Raw genomic sequence first — 13,525 nt, forward strand, 5'->3', positions numbered from 1 at the left:
GACGGCACCAAACGAACAATGAAACCTGGAGTCCCTGAGTGTCGCAAACAGTTAAGCACTCAACTATTAACCAAAAAGTCGGCAGTTGGTGTCAGCCACTCGGAGTGGGATCATGTAGGAGATCCTGGATAGAAACGGAGAACAATGTGGAACAAGACTGGAAATCATTTGAAAAAAATAGCGACCAGGTTTGTTGGGCTGATGGAGCCTGGTGGAACCACTGAGACTATGGCCCCTAGCTGCCCTTCAAGTCTGGAAGTGAACCCATACCTGTGGCTTCCAGCCAAACAAAAGACAGGCATATGAGCTGAACATTTACCTGAGGTAGATACACTCCTTGGAGAGAACAATCATGTGAGGAAGAAGGGCTGTGTGTGCACAGGGAGACAGCTCAGGAGACAGGAGTGCATGGAGGGATGGACACAGGGAAGAGGTGACTGTGGGAAGGAAGTGGGAGGGGAGCTGTTGCATTGTGGGAAATTGTAGTCAAGGTCATGAGACAAAGTGTGTGTGAGCTGCTGCGTGGAAAGTGAATTTGCTCGGTCAACTTTCACCCAAATCACACACACATACAAAGGAGGCAGTTTGAACCCACCTAGAGATGCCTCAAGGAGCCCTGGTGGTGCACTGGTTAAGTGCTCAGCCACTGAAAGAGAAGTCAGCAGTTCTAATCCACCAGCTGCTCCAATAAGAAGTCTATTTCTGTGAAGATTGACAGCCTTGGAGACCCTGTGGTGCAGTTCCACTCTGTCCTCTAGGGGCGCTGTGGGTCAGAATGGACCCCACGGCAGTGGGTGTGGTTTGGGCTTTGCTTCTGTGAAGACTGACAGCCTAGGAGACCCTGTGGTGCAGTTCCACTCAGTCCTCTAGGGGCGCTGTGCGACGGAATCGACTTAGCACACACACTTTTTGTTGGCAGTGCCACAGAAGATAGGCCCAGTGTTCTGGTTCTGAAAGGTCCCAGCCTTGAAACCCGATGGAGCACAGCTCCGTCCTGCACACACACAAGGTTGCCCCGAGTCGGAATGGACTCTGCTGCACCCAACAACAACAGCAATGAGAACCCAGGGCTCCGGCTCATTTATTCTCCCTCCTCACTCTTCCCTGTCCCTCTCCTGCATCAGAAAGTACAGACCTCCTTCCAGATTCCCAGACAACAGGCCGCCCTGCCGTCAGAGGGTGGGGGAGCGAAGGTGGGAACGAAAACATCCATGAAGTTTCTGAAGGAAGCAGCAAGCAGCTTATTTGCCCTGTCGGCAGTCAACGAACCCCCATCCCACGTCCACGAGGGGGAATCAGAAGGGGGTTAGGCAGGCGAAGGTCGAAGGTCAGGGCAGGTAGCCAATCAGCAGCCTTTTGGGGGAAGTGTCAGGTGGTGAGGCAGGGTGGTCTCCGATCCTGTGTTTGTTGTGGTGGGAGGAGCTGCACAGGTTGCTCTAGCCCCCTCCCTCAGGGAGTCTCTTCTCCTTGACCTCCCCACCCACAAGGGGCTCTGGGTTTCAGGAAACCCCGGATTCCGTCACCACAGATCCTCCAGCAGATCCCACAGCCGGGTGCCGCTGGAGTCAGAGAAGTCGGCAGAGAAGATGCTGGGAGCTGGGGGGCCACAGCCCAGAGGGGGACCCCCGCTCAGAGCCTCCAGCCAGTCCAAGGAGTCCATGGGGCCTCTGGGGGCGGGGGCGGGGGAGTTAGTGGGGGAGGGGAGCGAAGAGGAGAAGACAGAGGACAGGCCTTCGGAGTCCGCGGAGGCGGACAGCACATCGAAGGAACCAGGGAAGTCCAGGGGGATGGGGGGCAGCGGGTCTGCGGAGGAAGGAATGGGCAGTGAGTCGTGGAGGGCAGGGACCAGGCCCTCAGCTCACCCCTCCCTGGGGCCGGAAGTCCGGGCCCCAGCCCCTTCCTCCCTCAGACCTGGAGCCCACAACCTCAGCCCCGAACTCCCTCCGTGGGCCCCCAGCCCTCCTCTCCAACAGCTCCGGGAGCTTGGCTCTTACTTCCAGGCTCCACTGGATCGTTCAGGATGTCATCGATGCCCCGGTTCGGAAGCAGCTGTGGACGGGCAGAAACGACGTGACGCTGGGACTGCGGCCCCAAACCCGACCAGAGACCCCCCCGAGCCCCGCCTCGGCCAGCTGCCTCTCACCTGCGCCCTCCGGATCGCTTCCTGCAGCTCCTCCTCCAGACTCAAGGCGGCGGGCGGCGGTGCTGAGGAAGGGGTCAGGGCTGCAGCCGGAGCCGGAGCCGCCACGAGGGTGTCGGAGGCTTGCGGAAGAGGGGGCCGGCCAGACGCTGAACTGGACTTGAACTAGATGCGCGAACAGAGCAGCTTCTTAGAAGCCTTGCCCACTGGACACCAACTCGGCCATCTGTGGCTCCGCCCCTCACGCAGTTCCTCCCTCAGCATTCAGCCGTCGGCCGCACCCCCTATTCTTTCATTGGCTCGCTTCGCTTAGTATCTGCCCTCTTTGTTCTGAAACACGCCCCCTGGCTTCTCGAGCTTCCCCGCCCCAGGACTCATCCCTTACGTTTCATTGGCTACTCTGTTCCCACTACCCGCCCCATCCTACTGTGGGTTCTCCCCATTGGTCTCCATGCATACAGCCCCGCCCAAGGTACCGCCCTCACCGAGGCTTGCCGCCGGGCGGCTCCTAGGGCTTTAGGCCTGAGGCGTGGCCAGGGAGCCCCCGCGGGGCTGTCCTCTCGCCTGGGCTTCTGCCGCTCGCGGGGCGGAGCGCCGCCGCGCATGCGCTCCAGGAGCATCGACTTGGTCCCGGACACCGGGAGGCCCCGCAGGCGCAGCTGCTGCCGGAGCTCTGAGACCTGGGGTGGGGCGCGGGAAGAGGCCGTGCTGGGCGGGCTCGATGAAACTAGGGGGCCCGGACTCCTGGGTTTCCGATGGGTTAAAGGCAGCAGAGCTAGCCTCAGGAGCCCCGCCGTTGGAGGGGACGGCCTGGAAAGTTCCTCCCCAAACTCACCGTCAGCTCCTCCAGTTTAAGGGTCTTTAGTTCCAACTTGTGGGGAGGGGGCGAGGGGCTGGGGGGTCCTGGTGGGGAGGGAGTGGGCTTCAAGCCGGCCATAGTCCTGCGGAGGAACAGATGTTAGAGGAACAGAAGGATCAAAGGGGGGGAAATTCGGGAAGAGCAACGATTCAGGGAGCAAATGCAACATTCCTGTGGCCTGGAAGCACTTGGGACCTGGAGGGAGTGGCTGAGGGGCTTGACTCCTGGGTTCCTGGGGAGCTGGGGGCCTGGGCTTTAGGGTCCTAAACTTTTGAGTCCTGGTGAGGAGGGAATGGAGGCCGGGTCTCCAGGGCCCTGGTCTTGGACTTTATAGGTTTTGGGGCGCTGGAGGTGGGGGGGGTTGAACTTCTGGGTCTCGGAAGAACTGAATCAGAGGTGCCATACCTCAGCTGCGGTTGCTGTATGTTCGCTCCTTCCCATAGGGGTGCCCCAGAGGGTCCCAGAGCCGTCCCCTCAGCCTGGGGGTCTCCCCCGGACCCCTGTCTTGGTTCTGGGGGCATGTATTGGTGGTAGGTCAAGTTCCCCTTGGGCTTCGGCTTCTTCCAACGAGGAGAGGTTTTAGGAGATTGCTGTAAAAACCGGCAGGAGGGTCTGTCCATCAGCTCCGCTCCCTCCTTCCTGCCCCAGAGCCTCATGCAAAGACTGGGGTCCACTTGGGAAGACCAGAGAGGAGCAAAAAACACATCAAGAAGAGCAAGGCTAGACCTCAGGGGGGACTTACCCGCACTCCACTCTCAGACTCACCTTCTTCGGAGACCTCCAAGGCCGGTATTCAGGCTCAGGGAGCAGGACCCCAGGGCTGAAGAGGAAAGGGGCGGGGCCCGAGGGAGAGACTGGGGCCTGGGCCAGAGCAGCTGCGCCTGGGGCCGAGATCCACGGATCTGGATCCAAGGCTGGAGAGAAGGTGAAGGCTCCTTGCAGGCCTGCAGGCGGAGAGCCAGGCGCGGAGGAGCGGGGCTGCAGGAAGGAGGGCTCCGGAGGCCCCGGGACCTTCCATGCAGGAGGCCTGGCCCGCAGAGCAAAGCCCCGAGTCTCCCCCATAGGTGAGGAGCTAGGTGCGGGGTCTCCTGGATCTGAGAGCGGAGGGACAGGGACCCAGACGTCTACATTCTCAAGAAAGGCTGAAAGTCATGTCTTTGGTTACCAAGGCGTGTGGGAGCCCAAGAGCAGAGATTTCTGGCCTTTTTGAAGGGACAAGGGTGGGGCCTGGAGTCCCGGTTCTTGATTGTTCTATGTGCCAAGTATGGAGTCCCAAGAAGCCGGATCTAGATTCACGCACCCCCTTGGGGCACGGGGTGGGGGTGGGGGCTGAAGAGCGCGAAGCAGGGCTTCTATGGGGTGGGGTAGCAGGGACCCCGAACTCCTGGGTCTTCGGCAAAGGACAGGATTGGATTTATGTGTGTCTGGGGCTGCGAGGGACCAAGGAGCAGGAGCCCGTTGGAGGTATCTGGCAGCCACACTCCAGGGACAATCGTTCCCCACACAGAGTGGGGTCACCATGCCCGCCCTTCCAGGGGCCCACACTTACTTGGATCCTGATAGCGTCTGTGGATCCGCAGCTGGAGGACTGTGGAGGGAGGTGGGAGGAGGAAGGCGGGAAGGGAGTGTCCAGCCAGGAGCCTGGCCTGGCGGGCGGGCGGGAGCCGCAGATGTTGGCGGGCCACGCGTGCCCAGCCCCTTACACGCCCGGGTGGGCGGGCAGCCCGCTCCCTTTCCCGGGCCTCCTGCCTGCTCCCTGCCAGCAAAGTGCCGAGGGCCAGGGCCGTTCCGGGGCCAGGAGCCAGCCAGTGTGTGGGCAGAAATCAGCCCTGTGCCTGGCTCCACGGGCCCTGTTGGAGAGCCTGTACCCACCCCACTTCACTCCTCCCTGCCACACACCCCCCCCCCGGCACAATCGCCATCTTAGCAGCCTGGCCCATTCGTACTCTGCCTCCAGTTGCACGCGTACCCTGCCTTGCACACACCTGCCCCTACCTGCATTGCTTCTGGCTCTTGCCATACTCATCCTTTGCACACCCACCCTATAAACACACATTTCCCTGAGCTCCAGTTTTGCACACACGCGGCTCTTGTGCACGCTGACCCTTCTGCATCCTTAGCTCATCCTTGGCTCACTGTCTCGGCACGAGTTCCCCTACGATTTGCACACTTGGGGTTCAGCCCCGTTCTGGGGTCTCTTTGCACGTCTCTGCTCCTCTCCGCACGCCTGCACCCTCTGGTGCCCACCGTGCGCTTAGCTTACTGGGGTCTTTGCACCCACCCACCCACAGAAGCACGCTCCACACGCTCACGGGACTGACCCCAGTGGTAATTCTTAGGAACCCACAGGCATGCTTTCTGCCTGCCCTGGCCCTTTGACACTCGCAAGGCTTGGTGCCTCGGTGTCCCGTCTGTCAGAAGGAGGGCCCTACTCTACTTTGGACACTTGTCACGGTAAGCCCTTCTACACACCCACCCACTCCCCACTGCTCATAAAACATTGTTCACACACTCACGGACCCACCTGAACTCGCCCCCTCCTTCCTTAGTGCACAAGTGACCTTTTGCACAGAAAACACACCGTGTCCCCCGTGGCCTCCTGTCCCGCTCCCAGCTCCGTGCACACCCCCAGGCAGGTCCCCCTCCCCACGAGCTCGGAGGAGAAGCTTCTCACCAGAACGGAACTTGGAGCGAATGATTTGAGAGCGCTGGGAGGAAGCCGCCAGGGTCATGGCCAAGGCCAGGATGGGACCTGCACTGGGGGGGGGGGCAAGACCAGGCCCCCACAGGGTGCAGGGTCAGAGTGGAGTTCAGAGGCCCTCCTTGCGCGTGAATTTACAGGGAGAGGAACTGAGGGAGGTCGGAATCGGACCGGCTTCCCCCAGAACATAACGCTGGATCCTGGAAGAGGGGGTGCTGGGGGCCTGGACTGTAGGGTCTGAGGGAACAGGGACTGGGGGGGGGTTGTCAAGACTCCAGGCTCTGAGGGAGGAGGATCTGGGGGTCAGGACTCTTGGTTCTGAGGGAAGAGGGGATTGGGGGGTCAGGGGTGCTGGGCCTGAGGGCCGGGTTGGAGTGTGTCAAGACTCCAAGGTTTGAGGGAGCAGAGAGCTGGGGGACCAGGATTCTGGGGTCTGGGGGTCAAGACTCCTGATCTGAGTGAAGAGGGGCTGGGGCCCGACCCCCTGGGTCTATGAGAGGGGAGGCAGGGGCCAGGCCTGAACTGAATTGGGAAGGGGAGGGAGTTAAGGGCACAACTCTTGATTCTCTGAAGGGACTAGAACCCAAGATCGTGGGTCTAGAGGGGGAAGGGGTCCTGGCAGATCCAAGGGTAGTTGTAGGGTCACTGCCACCTGCATCTCAGAAGAGAATGGGTGGGGTCTCAGGCCCTGGGACCAGAGAGGTGACAGAAGAGTTGAGGGGCTCCCCCCTGCACCCCAGGGCTCCTCACCAGGTAGGTTCGACGCAGCTGTGCTATGGGGTGGGTTGGGTCCCGCGGTCCGGACCGGAGGCCACAGGCTCCGCCCCACTAGCTGGGACACCACCACCCCCTTTCAGGGGCGTGCCGGGCACTCGGGAGCCCCGCCCGGGAGCCCGAGCAGGGGAAGGGCTGGGCGGGTCTGGGGCGGGGCGGACTCCGGCGTTCCCCGCCTCGTTCCACCTCCGCGACCCGGGACTGCGGGGTCGGGCGGGACAGCGCGCGGATTGACAGGGGCAGGTGCCTGCGGAGGGGCGCGGGGTGAGCAGTAGCGGCAGGTGGTCGAGTCCCGGCCCGGCCGGCAGGTGCCACCTGTCGCCTGCTTTTTCCCTGACGCAGCAGCCAGAGTCGGGTTCAGGGGAGTGAAAAGTTCAAACTGGAAACGCAGGCTCCTGGGTCTGGGGGAGGAAGGGGCGGCCCGAGATTCCGGAATCTGAGGGAGGAGGGGCTGGGAGCCGGGACTCCTGAGTCGGAGGGAGGAGGGGGCTGGGGGCGGGAATTCCTGGGTCTGAAAGAAGGGGCTGGGGGCGGGGACTCCTGGGTCCAAAGGAGGAGAGGCTCGGCGGCCTGGACTCCTGGGTTTTAAAGAGGAGGGATGCTTGCAACAGGGTCAAGATTTACATCTGCCACGTGCAGGTCAGACAGAAAAAGAAAGAAAAGGCTTCTCCAGGGAGAAGGCTGGATGCGGGGCCCAAAGGTCCAGGAGGGGGCTGGGGGCCCAGACTCCTGGGTCTGGCAGAAGTAGAGTATGGATTTTGCAGGTAGATGGGCGGTAAGGTTACTTCTGAACAGCGAGACTAAGGGCAAAAGATTTGGCAGAGTGAGCTCAGGGCTCCATTCTGAGGTGTGTAGGAGGTTCCACTGAGCCTGGGTTGGATTACCAGCCCCAGGAGGGCAAGCCCAGGCCATGACTATAAATATCTCCTTGGGCAGGAGCCCAGAGCTCTAGGCACCCACCCACTGCCATCTAGTCCATTGTGACTCACAGCGCCCTTGGAGAACAGAGTGGAACTGCCCCCTAGGGTTTCCAAGGCTGTCAATCTTCACAGAAGCAAAGCCCAAACCAAACCCACTGCCGTGGAGTCGATTCTGACTCACAGCGCCCCTAGAGGACAGAGTGAAACTGCCCCATAGGGCTCCCAAGGCTGTCACTCTACAGAAGTAGATGGCCTCATCTTTCTCCAGGGTGGTTAGTGGCGGAATGCATCAACCACTGCGCCACCAGAGCTGTGGTCCAAGCAAAGAAGCCAATACCCTGTCGTCGTTCTTATGTGCCATCGAGTCCGCCCTGACTCATAGCGACCCCTCCTTGGGTTGCCGAGGCAGTATCACTATGGAAGTAGATTGCCCAGTCTTCCTTGGGAGGCGTGGCTGGTGGGTTTGAACCACCAGCCTTCTGGTTAAGCAGTCACATGCCTTTGGCACTACGCTACCAGAGCTCCTCTAATACCTTATTCTGCAGAAAATCATCACCAGCGCCTGGGAGCCTTAACAGGTGAGTGCTGCCAATGTCAGAAATACCTTTATTACTCCTCAGCAATCACATTCCAAACCCATACTCCCACCGTCCCATCCTTGCTACCAGAAGACTCAAACTCCCAGCAGTCCATGCGGAGAAAAGAACTACAATTCCCAGAAGGAGCTGCGCCCAGGCGGGCTAAAGTCAGTAGGAGCCGATGAATTTTCAAGGTTCCTGGTTCCTCTACTGTTGGTTTTCAAGGAGGCGTGATCACGGGAGGTCCGTGGCGGTAATTGGCCGGCAGCTCCTGCTGCTCGAGGTCCCAGAGGAGGCGTCGGAGCCTGCGCAGTTCACGGTGCAAGGCGTCGTCTGTCACGGGACCCGTGAGACGCAGGCGCGAGCTACCCAGGGGCAGGATGAGGGGAGGGTGGGAGGAGAAGCTTTCAAAGATGTCCCCTGTGAGACCGAAGGGGTAACGGTTAAATTCTAAAAATAGGGGTGAGGTGGCTGTGTCACGGAGAGACAGTCCGCCTCACGCCTGAAGGAAGAATTTCAACTAGTTAACTCCTACAGCAAAATCTACGCAAATGAGAGTCTCAGAGCATGATGGGAGTTGTAGTCCAAACCGTAGTCCAAACCATGAATGGCTACCGTTGCCTGGGAAACGGGGCTGGTGTTTGGGTTCCTAAGTAGGTGAGGACAGAATAGTGGGGAACTTAGTCTTAGGGATTCCTGAGGCTGCAGGGTCTGAGTGTGAACTTCTCAGTGGGTGGATGAAGAAGCTATGGTCCTGAATGTCTCAAACAAAATGGGAGCTGGAGACCTGAACATTTGGATCCTGGAGGAGAAGAGAGCTGGGGTCCACACACTTAGGTCCTGAGGGAGGAAAAGACTAGAAGTTCAGAATCCTAAATTAGGACGAGGAGGGGATGGTATTTTAATTCCTGGGACCCAAGGAAAGAAAAAAGCTCATAGCCCTAAAGCTTGTATCCTTGTTTCTCCTCACCTGTGTCCACAGCATCTCTCTCTGCAGAAGGAGGGTCCCAAGCAGATGGTGGCCCACGTCCAGGGCCCAGCTGGTAGTGGCTAAGCAGGTGATGGAGCTGAGCGGGGGTCAGGGTGGGATGGTCTGTTCGTAGGCTGCTCCATGTAGCCTGGTGGGATGAGAAGTCTAAGGTCATTAGGTGGTGGCTGAGAAATACTAAATAAAAGGTCCTTCATAAGGGGGGTGGCTGTTGGGGGCAGACAATACAGTGTGTGGAGTGTCTTCTGCATACCGTGAGGCCTTATTATCACTGAAGTCATGGTGGAGAAGCCCATACGCTCAGGAATTTAAAAAAATTTTTTAAAAGGGGGAATATGTTTCAGAATAAAAGAAGATATAAGGACTGTATGGGGGCAGAGAAAAAACAAGATTGGCTGTTGGCTTATATTACTGAATGATGTGCACATGGGGGGGGAATTATTATTCTCTGTGGCTGCTTTTTGAATGTGTTTGAAAATCCCCACACCAAACAGAACTGGTGTCAGAATCATCAGTGTGGTTAAAAGAGATTCTGGACTCAGACTGCCTACATTGACAAATCTCAGCTTGTCACTCTCTTCAGTCTCTTCATCTGTAAATTGGGGGAGAATAAGAGGAACTATCTAATTGGGTTGCTATGAACACTCAGTATGTTAAGATGATAAAGGACTCAGATCTCTGCCTGGTGCTTAGTGAATATTCTGTACAAGTTGGATATGTAAGAATAAATAAATAAAAACCAAGTGACATAGTCTACTCGATTTCTTCCCCCTCCTTGGAAAAACTGCCTATCAATAAATAACGTACTTTGTGGGCCTTCATCAGCTTTCAATGAAAAGTGCTAAGTACAGTGCTTGACGTGACTGTTTGAACCACCACATTCCTTGGTCTCATACCAGACTTCCAGAATCAGTATGTGTGAGGGAGAGGCTCTGGAAACTATGTTTAGTTATTCCCACTGAGATTCAAACACAGCCAAGTTTGGACATTGTTCGTGCTGGCTTCCTTCTGGCTGCCAAGTCTAATGTCTGAACTGGAGTCGGAGATGACATGGGGCCCAAGGGAGGGGGATCCAAAGGTTAGCTGAACACAGAGGGTGGCTGGGTGTGGGGCTGGGGGACCAGAAGGTAGGAGTCAGGTCGAGTGGACTGGGAGTCACCTTGAGCAGGGAGGTACGGGGTACACAGAGCAAGTTCACAGCCATGGAGAGTTTCCGGAAGAATTCAGTAGCGATGTCACCGAGCCCAGCCCCCTGTAGCCAGTCCAGGACAAGGTCCAGATTGGTTCGGATCTGGACAGCTCGGGACCACTGATAAAAAGGTCGGCCTTGACCTGTGGGGGGAGGGTAGGAGGAACACTGAGTGCACGGACCCTGCTCTCATGAACTCTGGGCCATTCTTTTCCATCAATACAGGAACCGGAGTCAGCTCTCCTTAGGCCTGAAGGTGAGGTCTGAACTTGTGGTGGTGTGTCTACCTTGACATGGGTCTTGGTGGCTCCTGTTTCTGCCTTCCTATGCCCTCTCAGCCCAGCCCTCACCTCGTTCCATCAGCGAGTTGAGAAGGGATGCGTTGGAGAAGAAGAACAAGTAGCCGAAAGTCTGAGACACGAGGTCTGGGTGCAGCTCGCATTGGCTGGTCAGTTCTAGGGCTGCCTGGAACACGCCCAAGGTAGGTCTCAGCCCTGGGGGCATGGCCCCCAGCTCGGCACCAGGCCCTGGTAGCTCTGCTCCAGCCGTGAAGGGGTTACTGTCCAGGAGAGCAGGCAACGTGGAATACAGAGTCTGAGGAGATATGGAGGTGAGAACAAATGACTGGACTACAACGCCCAGGAAGCATCAGGGGCAAAAAAAAAAAAAAAAAAACACCCACCAAATTCACTGCCATCGAGTCGATTCTGACTCAGAGTGACTCTCTTAGGGTTTCCGAGGTGGTAGATTTTTACAGAAGTAGATTGCCCAGTCTTCCTTCCACAGAGTTGCTGGTGGGTTTGAACCACCAACGTTCTGGTTAGCAGTCCAGAACTCCAAATAGGGCAGTACAGTATAAAGATAACAGGCTTCAGGGAGCTGTAGTCCATTCTATCTCTAATGCCCTCAGGGTCTCTAGGAGCAAATCTCTACAAGTTTCTAGCATTTATCAGGTCTGACATGCTTCAAGTCTTGAGAAAGACTTTCCACACAACTTTCTTGGGTACTTTGAAACCACTTCCAATGCATGATGGAACTCGTAGTTTTCCACAGAGGCAACTCAAGAAGGACAAAGGATACTTGACACAGAGGCAATCTTCAGTCAAAGAATTATTTATCCAGAATTCTCAAAGGAAAGAAGAATGGAGATCAGGAAGTGGGGGTGGGGTGTCAATCAGTCAGTGGAAAGTGAAATCAGGCCAAGGACAGGAAATGAGGTCAGAGCCAGAGAAGAACTAAAACCTCGCTTGGCAAGGATGCACAGGAAGTGAAGCCTTGGAGGAAAGGGCTTCACGAACCAGGGCTGCTAGAGGTGCTTGGAGACTATCTGTTCCAAAAGAGCTCCATGAACTTCACAGGTAGGGGGTCAGGCCCTGAGTAAGCCAGAAATCCTGAAAATTCTAAGAAGCATTGCTAGGGTTGAGGAGGACGGTCACGGATGGTGGTGGTGAGCTGGGACAGAAAGCAGATCCTGCACAAAGGGTGACCAGGGAGATAAAAGGCCCATGATTCAGAAAAAAGAGTGGTATAAGGGCTATCAGTAGTGAGGTCAGAACACACAGGACGTGAGGCTTGATTAAAGAGGACCTTTAGATGAAATGACAGCACATGGCTCACCATAGCCATTGATGAATATTTGTAACTTATCAGTGACTGAAAAGGAGACTGAGAAAACAGGAGTTTAAGAGAGTGGTAATGGTGATACAACCAGGTAGGGGGGTCAACCTGGCAAGGTTGCAGAAACAGGAAAAGAAACCGGAAAAGGACAAGTTATGGAAACTCAAACAGGAAGTGATGTCAGAATAACAAAGTGCTGGGGGTGAAATGGGAAGTGATGTCATAGAAGCAGGAAGTGTTGCACAGGAAATAGGAAGTGACATCAGAGCAACACTCTTTCAAACAGGAAGTGATGTTAGATTAAAACAGGAAGCAAGGGGCAAGACCAACCTTGGTGAGGTAGTAGACAGACTGCTGGAAGGTACACATGATGACCTCATCCAGGAGAGCCATGGCCTCATCACATAATTCCAAGTCATTGCAGAGCTGTGGGTCTGAGAACAGGGCCAGGGATGAGAGGGAGACTAGGGGCTGGCAGGCAGGAGGCCAGGGCCCCAGGTGAGGGGCGGGACAGCATGCCTGGTAGGGCCTGGGCCTGGGTTAGGGCTCACCCTCCTGGTCAGCTTCTTTCTCCATCTCCAGCACCTTCTCCTGCACGAAGCTTAGCAGCTCCGTGGTGTTAGCCATCCACAACATGAGGGGCCGCAGCTCCACGGATACAGCCTCAGGGGTCAGGGGCACCTCAGGGACGCCCTCAGGGTGGCTGGGGAAGGAGGAAGGGAGAACGGTGATCCCTCGCTAACCCCCACCACGGTGTCCAAACCCTGAGAACTGTTTCTAAGTCGGTGACTAAGACCAACCCCCGTAGAACAAAGACTTGCGCTGTGACATGCTCGGAGTGAACCCAGCATTGAATGCAAACCCAGAACGCCGACCTTCCTCCCCATATTTCCTCTTACTTCTCTGGCTGACGGTCTCCGATTTCCTTAATCTTTTCCTGCAGAACGAGAAGATCAGAATCAAGAATGAGGTGGGAATTAGAGGAGGAAGGGGCTTTTGGGTTTTTTAGAAGCATCTTTTTTTCACCCTCTCCCCACAAACTGGACTCTACTCCTCAAATTTCAGAATATTCTCTCTCCCTTTTCTTACATTTTACAGAGAATTTTACACACACATACTTATGATAATACGTGGTCTAGCTCCTCAAGCCTTCTTCTGGTCAAATGGAGTTTCTTCTTACCCTCAACAAACTTTCTAAATCTTCTAACCATGCCCTAGCTCAGTGACATGGAACATTTCTCCACACTCTGAATGGTTTCTCCTTGTCATTTCCATCTGCAGGTGCAATGCAGTTGTTCTCCCTGCCTCCCAGAATGGTTTCACCCACTACTGCTTAAGAGCCAATGGGATGGCAGCTTCACTTCTCATAATGGTCCCGCCCAATGGCTCTCTCTTCTCATCCAACGGGTTCTCCTCCCCCAACCTCGCAGAATGGTATCTACAGTTGTCACACTAGGTCTCCCCCTATCTTCCAGCATAATGGGTGAATCCTCAACTCCCAGCATCCCAAGGGGCCTCCAAAGGCATCTTGGGAGACGTAGTTTCCTCCAGCCCAGCTAAGAACTATGTGCTAAAGGTGGGAGCGGAGGCCAGGAAGGACTCGCTGGGGTGCGTGTGGCGCTAGGCACCGGTTGGGGGCGCTCACCCAGACGGCCTCTTTGATAAGACGGGCCAGACGGCCCAGCAGGCGCGGTAGGTGGCCCAGCTCGAGCTCGCGGGCCGAGTGCTGCACGCACAGCGCCAGCAGCGTGGCGGGCCC

At 56.6% G+C, this 13,525-nt stretch overlaps 2 protein-coding genes across 2 annotated transcripts in view; both read right to left on the reverse strand.

Moving 5' to 3' along the window:
- Nucleotides 1–1,519: 1,519 nt before the first annotated feature.
- Nucleotides 1,520–5,731, reverse strand: MAMSTR (MEF2 activating motif and SAP domain containing transcriptional regulator). The gene is made up of 9 exons (XM_007958117.1): nt 5,674–5,731; nt 4,549–4,587; nt 3,765–3,943; nt 3,405–3,589; nt 2,976–3,081; nt 2,626–2,820; nt 2,144–2,305; nt 1,995–2,049; nt 1,520–1,803 (listed from the first exon to the last, which is right to left on the reverse strand). The coding sequence occupies exons 1-9, from the start codon at nt 5,729–5,731 to the stop codon at nt 1,520–1,522; spliced, it is 1,263 nt and encodes a 420-aa protein (XP_007956308.1).
- A 2,461-nt stretch (nt 5,732–8,192) lies between these two features.
- The window catches only part of RASIP1 (Ras interacting protein 1), a 14,169-nt gene continuing 8,836 nt past the window's right edge, over nt 8,193–13,525 (reverse strand). Inside the window, exons 5-12 of the mRNA XM_007958119.1 lie at nt 13,412–13,524; nt 12,666–12,703; nt 12,318–12,469; nt 12,097–12,200; nt 10,500–10,743; nt 10,120–10,292; nt 8,943–9,090; nt 8,193–8,392 (exon numbers count right to left, since the gene is read on the reverse strand). Coding sequence (XP_007956310.1) covers nt 8,193–8,392; nt 8,943–9,090; nt 10,120–10,292; nt 10,500–10,743; nt 12,097–12,200; nt 12,318–12,469; nt 12,666–12,703; nt 13,412–13,524 — 1,172 coding nt within the window. The remainder of the gene's footprint in view (nt 8,393–8,942; nt 9,091–10,119; nt 10,293–10,499; nt 10,744–12,096; nt 12,201–12,317; nt 12,470–12,665; nt 12,704–13,411; nt 13,525) is intronic.

The sequence above is a fragment of the Orycteropus afer genome, unplaced genomic scaffold, assembly GCF_000298275.1.
Source record: "Orycteropus afer afer isolate SDZICR_OR568_19922 unplaced genomic scaffold, OryAfe1.0 scaffold00854, whole genome shotgun sequence".
Classification (NCBI taxonomy): domain Eukaryota; kingdom Metazoa; phylum Chordata; class Mammalia; order Tubulidentata; family Orycteropodidae; genus Orycteropus; species Orycteropus afer.

Excerpts from the sequence above, each read along its gene's own strand:
- MAMSTR (XM_007958117.1), bottom strand. The coding sequence starts at position 5,731 with ATGACCCTGGCGGCTTCCTCCCAGCGCTCTCAAATCATTCGCTCCAAG. Across the intron at positions 3,590-3,764 it reads CTTGGAGGTCTCCGAAGAAG|CAATCTCCTAAAACCTCTCC; the intron begins GTGAGTCTGAGA and ends CGGTTTTTACAG. Across the intron at positions 3,082-3,404 it reads ATACAGCAACCGCAGCTGAG|GACTATGGCCGGCTTGAAGC; the intron begins GTATGGCACCTC and ends GTTCCTCCGCAG.